The 13911-nt window shown below is 35.8% G+C and overlaps 1 protein-coding gene across 3 annotated transcripts in view; it reads right to left on the bottom strand.

The window, feature by feature from the left end:
• Window positions 1-309: 309 nt before the first annotated feature.
• LOC108733373 (pituitary homeobox homolog Ptx1) overlaps window positions 310-13911 on the bottom strand; it is a 39984-nt gene continuing 26382 nt past the window's right edge. For all 3 annotated transcript variants that reach the window (XM_025973506.1, XM_025973507.1, XM_025973508.1), the window contains 2 exons: window positions 11954-12189; window positions 310-2541 (listed from right to left, as the gene is read on the bottom strand). In XM_025973506.1, the coding sequence (XP_025829291.1) occupies window positions 1939-2541; window positions 11954-12189 (839 nt within the window). In that variant the 3' untranslated portion in view covers window positions 310-1938. The remainder of the gene's footprint in view (window positions 2542-11953; window positions 12190-13911) is intronic.

The raw sequence follows: 13911 nt of genomic DNA, 5'->3' as shown, positions 1-13911 counted from the left end.
CAAACTTTGCCAATTATATTAACCCTTTCTACATTAAATAACTAGTTTTTACGTGTGACTTCTAACTAATAAATAACCAGAATAAGCAGCCGATACACATTATATTAATTGATATTATAATTTCCCTATACATATAATTAAGTTGTTTTTTTGAATCAATATAGATTACAACAACAGTTCACCATAATAATAATAATAATAATTCAAAATTAGTTACTTACCTTATTTTTAAATAAATTATAAAGGGTGATAGAGAAAAGTTTGGGCTTTACAGGAATGGGAAAAGCAAAGTTAAAAAAAACTATTAAATACTTGTTTATACTTTTTTTAATGGTATGACTAGATGTTTGAAAACGGTTTTACATAAACGATATGCATAGAGTATACTAAAAACTAAATTAACTTACAAAGTATAGGTACAATATTTTCATTTGTTGACTATACATCACCTTCTTTGGAGGACGCTCTATCTAAGTACATGCAATAAGTTTAATTATACATTTAGTTATTTACAATTGCACTGCAGCCTTTTGTACTGAGGCCTGTTCATTATTACTTGCGGCCCATTCAATCAATTCATATTTAACACAAGGAAAAACAAAAATATTAAAATAATAAATACATATTATAAGGACTGAACACGGCTTTGGTATTAGGGGTGGTTTTCGGCTACTAAAGCAAGCATCTAGTTTATTTATTAGGTACTTAACTATATAACACGTTACTAACAATTAGTCGTAGTAAATGTTCAGTTCTTTTAATATAAGATTTTTTTAAAAATAAAAATGCTGCTGCAACTTTGGCTTGGTTTAAGTACATATACGACTTTGGCAATGATATTAATTGTTTTTTTTTTGTTCTTTGTAACGAACCTGGCATAAAGCTATTACTCATTCGTTTCGAAAAATAATAATTATTGTAATTGATATTGGCAAATTTCCTTTAGGAACTATTGAAAAAATTGAGCACAATATTCACAATTATTTTCGCGATTAATTGATGCACAAAATATATTACAAATGAAAACACTTTTGCAACTAATTTAAGTAAAAGACAACTTCAAATTGTAGAAAAATAAGGTATGGAAGCGATAAAAGATGAAAATGTAAATCGATGCAGATTCTATGATGACGGTTGGCACCGTAAGCCCATATTTTTACACTAATAATTTTGTTTTTTTCAGTAATTTCTCAAGTTTTAAGTGTGTCAGCTATTCAAGTAAATGAATTGGAGTAATTAGGTAAAGACTTCTCTTTTCGTCACTTGTTCGTGATACCTTTCATCTGAATCTAAGGCATTAATTTCCGATAAAATTGCAAATATAACACAAAACGTGATAGATAATAATAATTGTGATAAAGGTAGATTTATTATTCAGCATTAAACATACCTTGGCATTGATAGTAAACTGTTTATGTAATCTTGACTTCTGGGATTACTGATATGTCAACAAGTACTTAATTAAGACACGCAGGAATTTACCCCTTTTAAAAGAATTACTTATTATTACACTGAATAATAAACGGTTTGATTAAAAAAAAAAAGTATTTCTTCTTCCAGATTCGCCGATGTACTATTTTATTATAATACTTAATAATAAATAGACGAAAACACTTTTCATTTCCTTTTGCTTCTTGTAGATCAAATATTGGAGATATCTACGCTTGCAACGATATTTATTTTAATTTGTTGGCAATTTCAAAAAAATAAAGACAAAAGGTCCGAAACACTAATAAACATTTACTAATAGGTTATCAAATAAGAAATTATCACGAACCGGGTAAAAAGAAACATCGAATCACTTTCACAACTTTCATTCTCTCTGTTATCATTCGCCCCGTATAATGGCTGATAACGCGTAAACATGGAGTACTTAGTGCGTGTTAATCAGTCGTCTTGATCTTCGTGTTTGAGTGCCCCTAAGGGCTCCTCGTGGTCTCACCCGGGCCTCTCGACTACTCCAATGCCACTGCCCGCGTACTGGCAAGCCGACAAGCCTGCCGAACTAGTCCTGACAGGACTAACACTGGAATAGCCCGCAAAACCAGAATGCTGTTTCGCCTTAAGTCTAAGAGAGGCTATCGAAGATGACATGGCAGTACACGGTTCGGTTGCTGCTCGATGATGGTACATGGAATATGGATTAGCCGGGGTTGTATAGGGACATGGCTGAGCAGTTACGGCACCCGCGGTCGAGGTCAAACCCGAGCCCATGGCACCAGGAAGCATGGAAGTGGCGGCTCCGGTCATCGAAGCCGCGGCGACCGAAGTTGCCGAATTGAAACAGTTCACGGGACTTTGGTGATGGTTAGACGGGACTACGGGCCAAAACGGTTTAGTACCTAGAGGACTCGGGACCTTTGTGGCCCAATTGTTATAACTATAGGAAGAATAGAGGGAATCTGTGTCGCCAAACGTGGGCATAAAACCATTGAATTGGGTGCCGAAACCCGTTTTAAATTCGGCAGCGGCTGCGTTCATGGCATTCGCTACGTTTCGTTCACGCTTGCGCCATTTTGCTCGTCGGTTTTTGAACCAAACCTGAAACAAAAGAAACAAGTGTCAATTTTCGAAAAATCTTCCCGTGTTAGACCGGGCTGAGAATAGTCTCAGCGTGTCGTAAAAGAGACAAATAAGGAATGAATAAGGAAGATACTTCATGGTAGTAGTTCACTAGCTAAAACTGTTTTAAACATACATACAATTTTGACATCTTTTCCAAGTGAGTATTTTGAAAATTCATTTTTGAATTTTATACCCACTACACGCTACCTCAAATTAATGAGGGAGTAGTCTAGTGGGCAGAATATTAGTGCGTAAAGCCAAAGGTCCCGGGTTCGACTCCCGGCGGGGGTGTGACGACAGCAACAATTTTTCCCTCATTAATTTGAGGTAGCGTGTAGTGGGTATAAAATTCAAAAATGAATTTTCAGAATAATATTTCATAAAAAACTGTTATTATCAAGTATTAAAGTTAAGAAATTAATTAATTTGTCACACTGTTAAATTTTAATGTATTTCAGATAATGTAAGTACCTAGTGAGACAGAACATTAGAAAAAGTTGATTGAAATAAACCTAGAAGTGAACATCCAACCGCATCTTCACATTAGAAGGATTTTAACACGTAACGTTGAAATCCTTTACCGGGATTAAAACGGCAGATCCCAGAAATCCCGCTATATCCCGACTCCTCGTTAACTGCACCGAGCTCTCTCTCTCTCTCTCACTATCTTTAGAAATTTATTTTTAATGAAGTGCGACTCCAGAGTTACTTACCTTCGTACCTACGCCACTTTTACTAAATACATGAGCTTGAAGGTAGGATTTTCAGCGGGATTACTCAATGTTAGAGAGAAAGAGGATATTCAGATTGATTTAACATCGTCAGAATCAACAAAATTATGCATACATGCTGATAATGGCTTAAATATATGCATTATCAATAACAAAAGAAGAAGAAGTTTTAGAGATTAAATATTTCGAATAAAGTAATTCGAGGTGGTCTGTATTCTGTCGAAACTGCCAGACGCGGATCGCGATTTCGATCTTTTTGGATCTCATCAGCGCGTCGCAGGCAGCTCAGACAGAACACAGACCAACTTTTACCTGCTGTCTTAACAGTGCGTTTTAGAAAATACTACAAATGGCGCAGTAAACGCCATCTGTAGCACGATACTACATTTTAGGATTACGTTTTTATTAAATATTTCGTTTCTGAAGCTGCACTTTTTTCTTGAAATTCGGAATGATGGCTACGGAGAATCCATTGTAATTTCTATTATTTACAAATAATTTCTCATATGCTAAACTACTCGATCTATTTCTGAGAAAACAAATTATTATCGGAGCCCAAGCATCTAACTGATCCTCTTTTTTGGAATAATGATAACCGATCCCAGAAATAAGACACAAAAAAAAAGAACAAAAGATCGTAACCGACTGGATGAATATCTTGCAAATAGATAATAAGATTCGTCAAAGGTATTTTTCGTGGCGTTGAAAAGAAATCGACTGTTTGGGTCGAAGTGGCTCAATAAATCAGGAACATGATACCCAGTTGTACTTGGCTGTGATATCGTGTTGGTTTGGTCCGTTGGCTGCTGATGTTCCGTAGATACGTTTCCTTTACTTAGCCGAAGTGGATCTAGGTAGAGAAGAGCCAAGGAGATGACGGCCATTTGGAGGCTTTGGCGGATTTCGTAAGTTGATCCGGGACATTTATTTCGGACGACCGTCGCCAGACGCGACGATTTTCCAACCCTGACGAAGGCGGCGGCATCATATCGTATCGTCCTTATCCCGTGAAAACGCTGGTCGAAGTTCACGCGCGAGAGATTTTCCCAACCAACGCCATCTGTTTATGCTCATGCGATTTTAAATCTGACAAAGATAGTGGTCCGCAGTCAACAACTGCGATTTCAAAGCAGCTTGTCATCGGGAGGCAATGTGGGGGGGGGGGGGTGCGACCGAAAAGCAATAATCATAAATATAGAAAAATACCTGACGTTTGAACACATCAACTACTGATTCAGTCTACGTCTTCTCAAAGCTTCCAAACTCGTGAAGTGAAAATCAGGTCAAAATTTATTAACCAATTCGAGGAGGTTGCTTTAGTATTAGTATTAACTAAGGAACTAAGGGGGAAGCAACAAGATGGAAAAAATAAATCGTTTTTTGATGTGATTCCATAAGATTTTACTATTTTTAATACATAAAAGAATTCATGGTTTAAAGGAGTATGTAGAAAAGCTTCCCTCCGATGAAGGAGTTGAAAAAATCTCCCATTTTTGAGAGGATAGGTATTTGTATTTCGACATAGTCTGTGTATCTATTAAGAGGAATTAGGGAAACCTCTCCCAACCGTAATCCGAGCCACATAATACACAAGACATAAATATTTGAATAACAAGTTTTATTCAAAGTGGAACTTTATTGTAAAGAGGTTCTTCTCATACCCCAATCCTACCAGAAATTTATTATGTATTAAAAATTAGCAAAAATTTATAGAAGAACCCCGAAAAATTGTTTTTTTTTTATTTCCGTGCCTTTCCTCTTTGATTCAACAGTTGTGCCAAAAGTAAAGCAACTTTATAGCATACAAAACATGACTTAGAAATACCCGAAGTTAATATTCTAAATATATAAAAATGGAACTGCATAAAAATTCATCAGTTTCTGAGCTTAATGAATACAGACATACAGATAGATGAAAATAAAGTACTTGTTTAATCCCTATAACATGTACATTTATACCAATGTATATTTGAAGTACCTAGGTACTTTCTAATAGTTAATCGTTGACTTCAAGTGATACGGAGTTTACTACAACAACAATGCTCATGTAGTTAACTGAGAATAAGCAACCAGAAATAGCATACGCATGCACTTGATTTATGATGTTTAGCAGAAGCAATCGATAACAATAAATAAATTGATTCGTTTTCGACCACTTAAACCAAAGGCGAAAGCATCACACAGCAGTCGTATTCTTGACGATGATCTTCGTTGCGGTAAAAAAGAATATGTGATAGTTCTTTCATTGAAATCACTAGAAGTGTCGGCCCCTTTTCTACGTGGCAATCGTACCGATGCGATGGGATAGCCGTTTTGTTTATTTTGTACAGACGGCAGGGGCTATCGAAATACGTGGTGGTTTGAATTTCAAAAAGACACCCGAAAGATAAACTGAGAGACGCTCCAGTCATATTAATCATTCTCATTTTTATCTCTTACATGTGTTCCTTGAGAATGCGATACCGGTCTTGTGTAATAATAAGAAGAGTATGATACAAGAACGTTATAAATTTCATTTTCCAATGTTTATACACATCGCAAGACCATTTAGAGATAAATATTTATTTGATTTCTATATGAGAATCGTTGACAATTCCTACCGTAAAAGCGGTTGATTGTTCAATATTTTAATAAACCATAAAAGTGGTCGACCGAGAATAAAATTGAAAACCAGTTCGTAACGCCAGTGTTTGGACCATTCGTGTGTTAAACGACCATCGCTTAATTAACATTTAATAAGCTCTGAAAGCGGACGTCGAGCGTCGGCGTCGGGACGCAGACCAGCGACGTTGAATCAACAACAAACCGTGTGATTTATATATGTGGCAGTGGCTAGGGGAAGGCGGAATGCTAGAGGGTGGTCTAGGGACGACTGAGGGACAGCGGCGAATAGTAAGCGATGTTACGTATGCATCAGCGAGAGAGAGGACGCGGCTACGACGCTGCGGGACGCCGCAATATCGCGAGCTCCCCCGCAATCGAGGAAGTCCATAACATTATGGGATGGATAATCCTATATGTGGACACTACCAACAAAAATATTGGTATTGCTTCACGAAATATTGTAACACCGTATTTTAAACAACTATTACGTATTAAAATAGATCTCAATTTTCATAAATTCAGCATCTTGGACAAGTTTTACGGGCAAATTGTTAATGTACAATTTAAAAACCTGCCCATAAAACTTCAAATAAAAATTTTGTCCAGTTTTCAAATTGGACAAGTACATTAACAGTCTGCCCGTGAACTTGAAGTAAAAATTTTGTTGCGATTCATTTTTCCGTTGAAGTTTCACTTCTACTATGTGTCCTGGTACTGCAAATTATGATTTGGCTTTTACACAGACCGCAAATAGAGGCAATGATGCCCAGCCACGTGGAGAGCAGAGGTAAGAAAACAACAGCTGAGCACAGCACACGCCACCGGGACTAGCGGACTCCCCGTTCTCCGCACGGCTGCGCATTGTATCCATCTAATACAGATGTTGCCCTCTCATCGCCGCCGCCAGCCTTTCTCTCTCTCCGCCGCTGACGTTTCTCTAAAACTAAATTGATTTCCATATCCATGCAAGGTATAGAAGCAATATTTAAATATTGTTGAGTACCTCTCTGGAACTCTCGTAAGTAACCAATAGTTAATACCAAGAGAGTCGAGTTCGTCTGGGGTAAGTTATATATGACGTGGCAATAAGATGGTAGCACCCCATTTGGTACAGTTATTTTCTCTACTGATTCGAAATAGTAGAATGGTCAAGCGTCCACGCCAATGAGCCGCATGTAACAGAATATAAATTGAGATATTTTTCATGGGAGCGCAGGCGAGAAATTACACGGTATTACACACCATCACATCACCGGCATAAATCAGCCATGAATTTATACGGGATGAGGGATCGTTGAAGTGCAAAAGCAATTAAACCAGGAACTGAATCCAATCGCATTGTACGAGGGTGGATTGATAAGTTTCCGGCCTGACCAAGAAAAACAAGGTTTTTAAAAATTTTTTTTTTTTATTTCTCAACATAATCTCCTCCAAGGCTGATACATTTCTCATAGCGGTGTTCCAGTCTATTAATGCCATCTCTATAGACTGATTCGTCAAGCTCCTCAAAATAACCATTTACAGCTTCGATTACTTCTTCATTGTCCGCAAATCTCTTACCGCCAAGCCATTTTTTGAGATTAGGGAACAGAAAATAGTCACTCGGGGCTAGGTCTGGAGAGTAAGGAGGGTGCGGCATCAATTCAAACTTTAGATCGTTGATTTTAGCCGTCGCAACGATTGACGTGTGCGCTGGTGCGTTATCGTGATGAAACAAGATTTTTTTCTTCGCCAGATGAGGTCGTTTAATTTTCACCTCGTGGCTCAAACGTTGCAATAAGTCTGCGTAGTATTGACCAGTGATAGTATTACCCTTTGCAAGGTAATCAATGTATATAATACCTCTTGCATCCCAAAAAACAGTAGCCATAACCTTGTTCGCCGAAAAAATTGTTTTTGCCTTCTTTGGAGTTGGTTCCCCTGGTCCAATCCACTGTTTAGACTGTTCTTTGGTTTCAGGAGTGTAGTGGTGGACCCACGTTTCGTCAACGGTTACGAATCGACGCAAAAATTCGCTTGGATTACGCTTATACAATGACAAATTTGCGGTAGAAATGTTTTTTCGAATCAATTTTTGGTCGACTGTTAGCAAACGCGGCACCCATCTTGCACAGAGCTTTTCCATATGCAAATGTTGGTGCAAAATATGTTGCACACGTTCATATGACATCTTACAGGTCTCAGCTATCTCACGCACTTTCAATCTGCGGTCTCCCAGCACTATTTGATGAATTTTTTCGATCATATCTGGAGTTGTGACCTCAACGGGGCGTCCTGAGCGAGGCCCATCAGAGGTGCTCACACGACCCTTTTTAAACTCGGAAACCCACTGCTTAACGGTTGAATATGACGGGGAGGATGTCCCCAGTGTTGAGTCCATCTCTTTTTTAATTTCCTTCGGCGTTAACCCCTTCAAATAAAAGTATTTGATGACAGCACGATTTTCCTGCTTTTCCATTTTTACGAAAACCACAGAGGCGTCTTGTTCAGCGTGCTGTCAAACCTACACTAGCAAGGAGATCGGGCTGAAACTATAGCTACAAGCTATCCAAGGATGGTACTATAGAATGTCACCTCAAGGTAGGCCTAGTGGCGTCATCTCTTGGTTAGGCCGGAAACTTATCAATCCACCCTCGTATATACGACAAAAGACGTTATTTATATACTAATGTCATAAAATAGTAATTGGGCGATCCTGAACGAGAATGCTTCGAAAATGAGATAGAACAAACGTTGATTAGAAGAATTATAATTAGATTCTACTTTCTGGAAAATCCAGAATAAATTGAAGACATTTTGGGAAAATTAAGAAAATTATTAGGAGAAAAATCAAAGACATTTTAAATATAAACATCAAAATTTGACTGCATATTAACCATTTAAACATCACAATTAAATATTTCAAAGTTTGCCATCACTATTATAAGGTTTTCGCATTTTCTTATCTTCCTATCTTATTGAAAACTAGAACAACCGACATTTCTGTCTTTCTGCAAAGATTTAAGTCTACTTCTTCCCTCTTTTAATTCCCGTTTCTTTTCTACTATGTCCTTTATACCTGAAGGTGTCCTACCGACTTATTTCACCAGAGTTTTTGTATCTAGGAGGTTAGATAATTCAAGTTGGAAGTACAGATATAAAACAAAGGATAACACAGGATCGAATTGCCTTTATCAAAAGGAAGTTTAGAGTAGTGCTAGCAAACGATTAATGTAGAAATGGGAAAAAGATTGTTAAAGGTGTATGCTTGAACGGGTGCGAAACAGGAACGGTGGGTGCGGCAGAAAAAAAAGGCTAGAACCTTTCGAAATGTGGTGTTTCTGGCGAATGATGGAGATAGCGTGGATAGAGGTTAGAAATGAGGTATCAGAAAGAGTAGGAGAACAAAAGGCGAGATAAATTGATAGGACACTTTCTCAGATATGTAAGGGTAGAGACTAGATATATTAAAAACAGAAAGAGAAGTTAAGAAGACTAGAAGGTTAAAAATTTGAGATGTTCTCGGTTCAGAGAAATGCGACAATTAGCTCAGTATAGGAAAGAGTGGAGATGCGTGTTAAAGCAATTTGAAGACTGACGACCATATGATGATGATAAGTAAGTAAATTACGATGTGGTTTAACAGGTATATTTCACTTTCAATACCGGATTGTCCTTAGGATTACTAGAATTGTCGATAGGGTATCGTTTACATTTTAATTACCTTCGGCAGTGGTGTGGTAACAATAATAGCGATAGCAACGGTCGGTGGCTACTAGATCTCGCGTCGCCGCTTTCCAACGCCTCCTAAACGACGCTTTAATAACTGAATCGGCACGCGACTGTCACGCGTTTTTCCTTTGCCCCTCAACAGGATCGTGTTAATCCGATTTGTTCCACGCACATTCACACGCCTCATCTACTTTCCTATTACGAATCGGCCACCCTAAAAGTACACAGTCAAAACTACCACTATACCGTCAGTGCACGACCTTCTTTTTACGCTATCTACACCACCCCCTACAGAGCATCAAGTCAATTTAATACCATTTCCCATTTATCTTTCGGTGTCTTTAATTGGAAGTCAACACAAATGTGTTCTCGATTTACGATTGGTTGTGGTTATTTTAATACAGGAAATATGTTAGAAAGAATTCGAATTATAAATTTTCAATATTTTTCTTGTATTAGATGATCTCTTGATATTCTTTGGGTTGTCGCCCATAGAATCCGGACTTATATTACTTTATTGGCCGGGTGTCTTTTGAAGATTTCCCCTCTTCCACCAAAACAAAAAAAAATCTGCAGGGTGTAAAAGCAATAAGTACCGAGTAAGATAAAAACTCTACAGTTACGTGGATGGAGAATGTAAACTGTTGATTATCGAACGTCCAAGGTAAACATAAGCATAGTCTAAATCAATTGAATAAGTACATTAGTTGGTAAATGGGCACCAGCACCATCTAGATAATAGTAATTTTATTAAGGCAAATTTCCACACCAGCATTGAGGTATTGCCAAGGCGCCTTACCTTTTTTGAGGGCGATTGTAAGTAATGTAACCAAAAAATTCAAATAAATGTCTGTTGGTGCGGGGATATTATAATTTTGACGTTTAACTGTTGGTAATTTTGAGTTCTGTTCGTCGTTTACACGTTTACAGCAAGCATTTAAACCGTAGTAGTATCATTCGTATGGTGTATTAGTCGAAAGGTCTAGGAAGATAACGGCGGCTGTATTTGTTCAGGTACTCGAAACGGCGGCGAAATTAAAAGGTAGTAACAACATGTAGAACACATGTAAACATTATTTAACTTAGATAAGAAATTGTTTCTGAACATCTACAACTTTAAAATTTCCCGCATTCTTTCGATAGATAAAGAAGATCAGGAATTATGTGCTTGAAATTAAAAAGTTACATTATATCTGCTATTTATCTGTAAATGTATCGCTTGATGATTGCAAAAAGTATCTATTACAGAATTAAAATTTAATATAAAATCCTTTCCTTGTTGATAACTGAAGTAGCACATTAGATGCAGGATATACCTTTCAACTTCAGTGACCATAATAATTGAAAGTAAATCATGATGGTAAAGGGATTGCCTTTTTTACAATAACAATCCCAGCGTAGCATGTTTCAACTCTTTTGTTTTTAATCGTTGCAATAAGTGATTTTTAGTTCGTAATGTTGTCAAAAAGTTCCTATTAATTTCTTGAAGAAGGACTTATTGTTGCATGCTTTAGATAATTGCTGCAAAAAGTGATTTTTAGTTCATAATATTGGTAAAGTGTTTCTCTTGCTTAAGACAATCCTAGTATAACTTGATTTAGCTATTTGAGAGATGTTTCATATGTTTCGGATGTTGCAAAAAGTGATTTTTAGTTCGTAATGTTGGTAAAGTGTTTCATTTGCTTAAAGCAATCCTGATTTAGCATGCTTTAGCTATACGAGAAATGATTCATTTGTTTCTGATTGTTGCGAAAAGTGATTTTTGTTAGCAATGTTCTTGAAGGGTTTATCTTGCTTAAGACATTACTAGTGCAACATGCTTTAGATATTTGACGGATGTTTCATATGTTTCGGATTGTTGCATACAGTTATTTTTAGTTCGTAATGTGGGTAAAGTGTTTATTTTGCTTAAGGCATATGTGGTGTAGCATGTTTTAGTTATTTGAGAGATGTTTCATTTGTTTCCAATTGTTGCGAAAAGTGATTTTTTGTTCGTAGTGTTTCTCATGTTGAAGACATTCCTAGTGTAATATGCACTAGCTATTTTGAGAGATTATTCGCTTGTTTCTGATTGCTGCAAAGAATTATTTTGAGGTCATAATGTTCTTAAAATATTTCTAGTGTTCCCTAACGTAATGTGTTGCAACTGTTTGCAGTTTCTTTATCATTCTTTTAGATTGATAAAAAGTTTAGCATTTTTATGAAAATTCTATTTTTGAGTGTTTAAGATAACTGCACACAATGCACATTACAATTCCTTGAAATTTTTATCTTTAATATTGTTTAAGTGTGTACAACAAGTAAGTACTGGTAAGAAAATAATTGTGCAAATAAATACTTACTCGCACTCTAGCTTCTGTTAGATTAGTCCACATGGCTATTTCCTCCCTCGTGCTCATATCAGGGTATCGATTACGAGCAAAAGTCGCTTCGAGTTCTTGTAGTTGTTGTGAAGTGAAGTGGGTACGTTGTCTTCGTTGTCTTTTAGTCTTTTTATCATTTTTACCGTCGTCTCCGTCACCCCCTTCCACCCCCACCACAGCCTCGGTTTTTACAGGATCAGATAACGAACGACTTGCTGAAATAAAATGAAACAATGTCAAAATTCAAGTTCACGTATTCCACCTGAAAAAATGTGACTGGGTTTAAATATCTAAAATTGGGTGTACAATTGGTTGCATACATTTCAATGTCATGTTTTAACCATTAGCATAGTTGGTTGCATAGGAACATCATAATATCACCAAAATTAAAATAGAGTAATTAAAAACTACTGTGTACCATCGTCCAAATTTGGATGGACGCGCCTCATAATTTTATGATTAATTAGGTATGTAATTATCATTGAGTGGTTAGGTTGGACTTAATTTGAATTAGATTTAGAAAGTCTAATGATAGGTATTATGTAATCAAACACTAAACCTACATATATCGACTCACTAATTACTCAATCACAAGATATGATTTTTAGAATTCTATTTCCTAAGTAATCTGTTAAATTGGCGTAATACATCAAAATGATTATCTTTTTATTTGATAATAGAAATTAAAAGTTATATAGGTATGTAAACTTTCCATTTTACTTAAATATGAAAATTTAATTAAACAATAGACAATTTATATGTAGGAAAAATACACGAAGTTGATAAAAAATTTCATATTTTGTTTTCCTTGCATTTATTTAGAACACTTTTTGATGTAATAACTAGCAATAAATCATTGTGCTCTGAAAGTAGGCATAAGTGATTAAGTTGGCATAAGTTGATTTGTTGTTAAGTGTCAGTTTAGTTGTTAAGTTTGATAAGGGACTGATATCTCTGTCGGACGTCCAAGTTTGATTAATAGGAGCTTTCCTCATCTGTTCTAATACAAGAAAAACAGTTAAGGATTTTAAAACATTATCGTATTCACAAAATTACGGATAACTTATTTCTGTTATCATTTTTCTTTACGTTTTATATATTCTATTTCCAGACGTAAAGCAAACAAAACTATTGATATCGAAAGTGAGATTATAATTTTTAATATACATGCACACATAGATACTTAGATGCTTATCTTACTTTAAAATACACGAAGAATAAAAATTTAAAACCTTTACTTATTTCAATAAAAATAATTACATTTTAAGAGTGAATCAGTTTAATTCGATTCGTTATTGTCAAGTAAAATCAACAATAAAAACAATTGATTTATATATCAAAAACCATTCTTTTTGTTGCAAGGTTTAGTTTTAATGATTACGTTATTATCGACGCTGTGATTCGTCAGTTTGCGTAATACTAACAAAAGAATGCTAGCTAATTTCTCATTGATTATTTCAGTACAAATGGAATTTTCCTACAATTTTTCAAAAGCAGTCGGAAATCGTGACAGATAAATTGTTACTAAAAATAAAAGCAAGATGACAAATTTAAAAATTCGTTTCTCATATAAAATGATACAATCTGATAACGTACGGTGTCGAGAAAATGCCTGTATATTGGTAGAGGAAAACTCACCCGAAAATTTGGAAAAAGTATAATTGAAATTATGAGTTGATTTCAATAAAGAAAACATTACAAGTAAAGCCAAAAGTAATGATTATATAAAAATTATTGAAAAACCTGTATACATGCGGCCATGATTGACAATCTTCTGCAATTCTATTTAGAAAGTTATTTCTATTTATGTCATTCAGAAATAGTGTTGATAAAGGAGAGTATGTAAACGAAAATACATTATTTTGTCATCAACGTGTGATCCCATTACGTCTAGATAACGGTCCTTTGCGGCGTTTTATTTTGTCGCACTCCAGTAA

The sequence above is a fragment of the Agrilus planipennis genome, unplaced genomic scaffold, assembly GCF_000699045.2.
Source record: "Agrilus planipennis isolate EAB-ADULT unplaced genomic scaffold, Apla_2.0 scaffold49, whole genome shotgun sequence".
Lineage (NCBI taxonomy): Eukaryota > Metazoa > Arthropoda > Insecta > Coleoptera > Buprestidae > Agrilus > Agrilus planipennis.
This window is presented reverse-complemented; position numbering and strand designations above follow the sequence as displayed.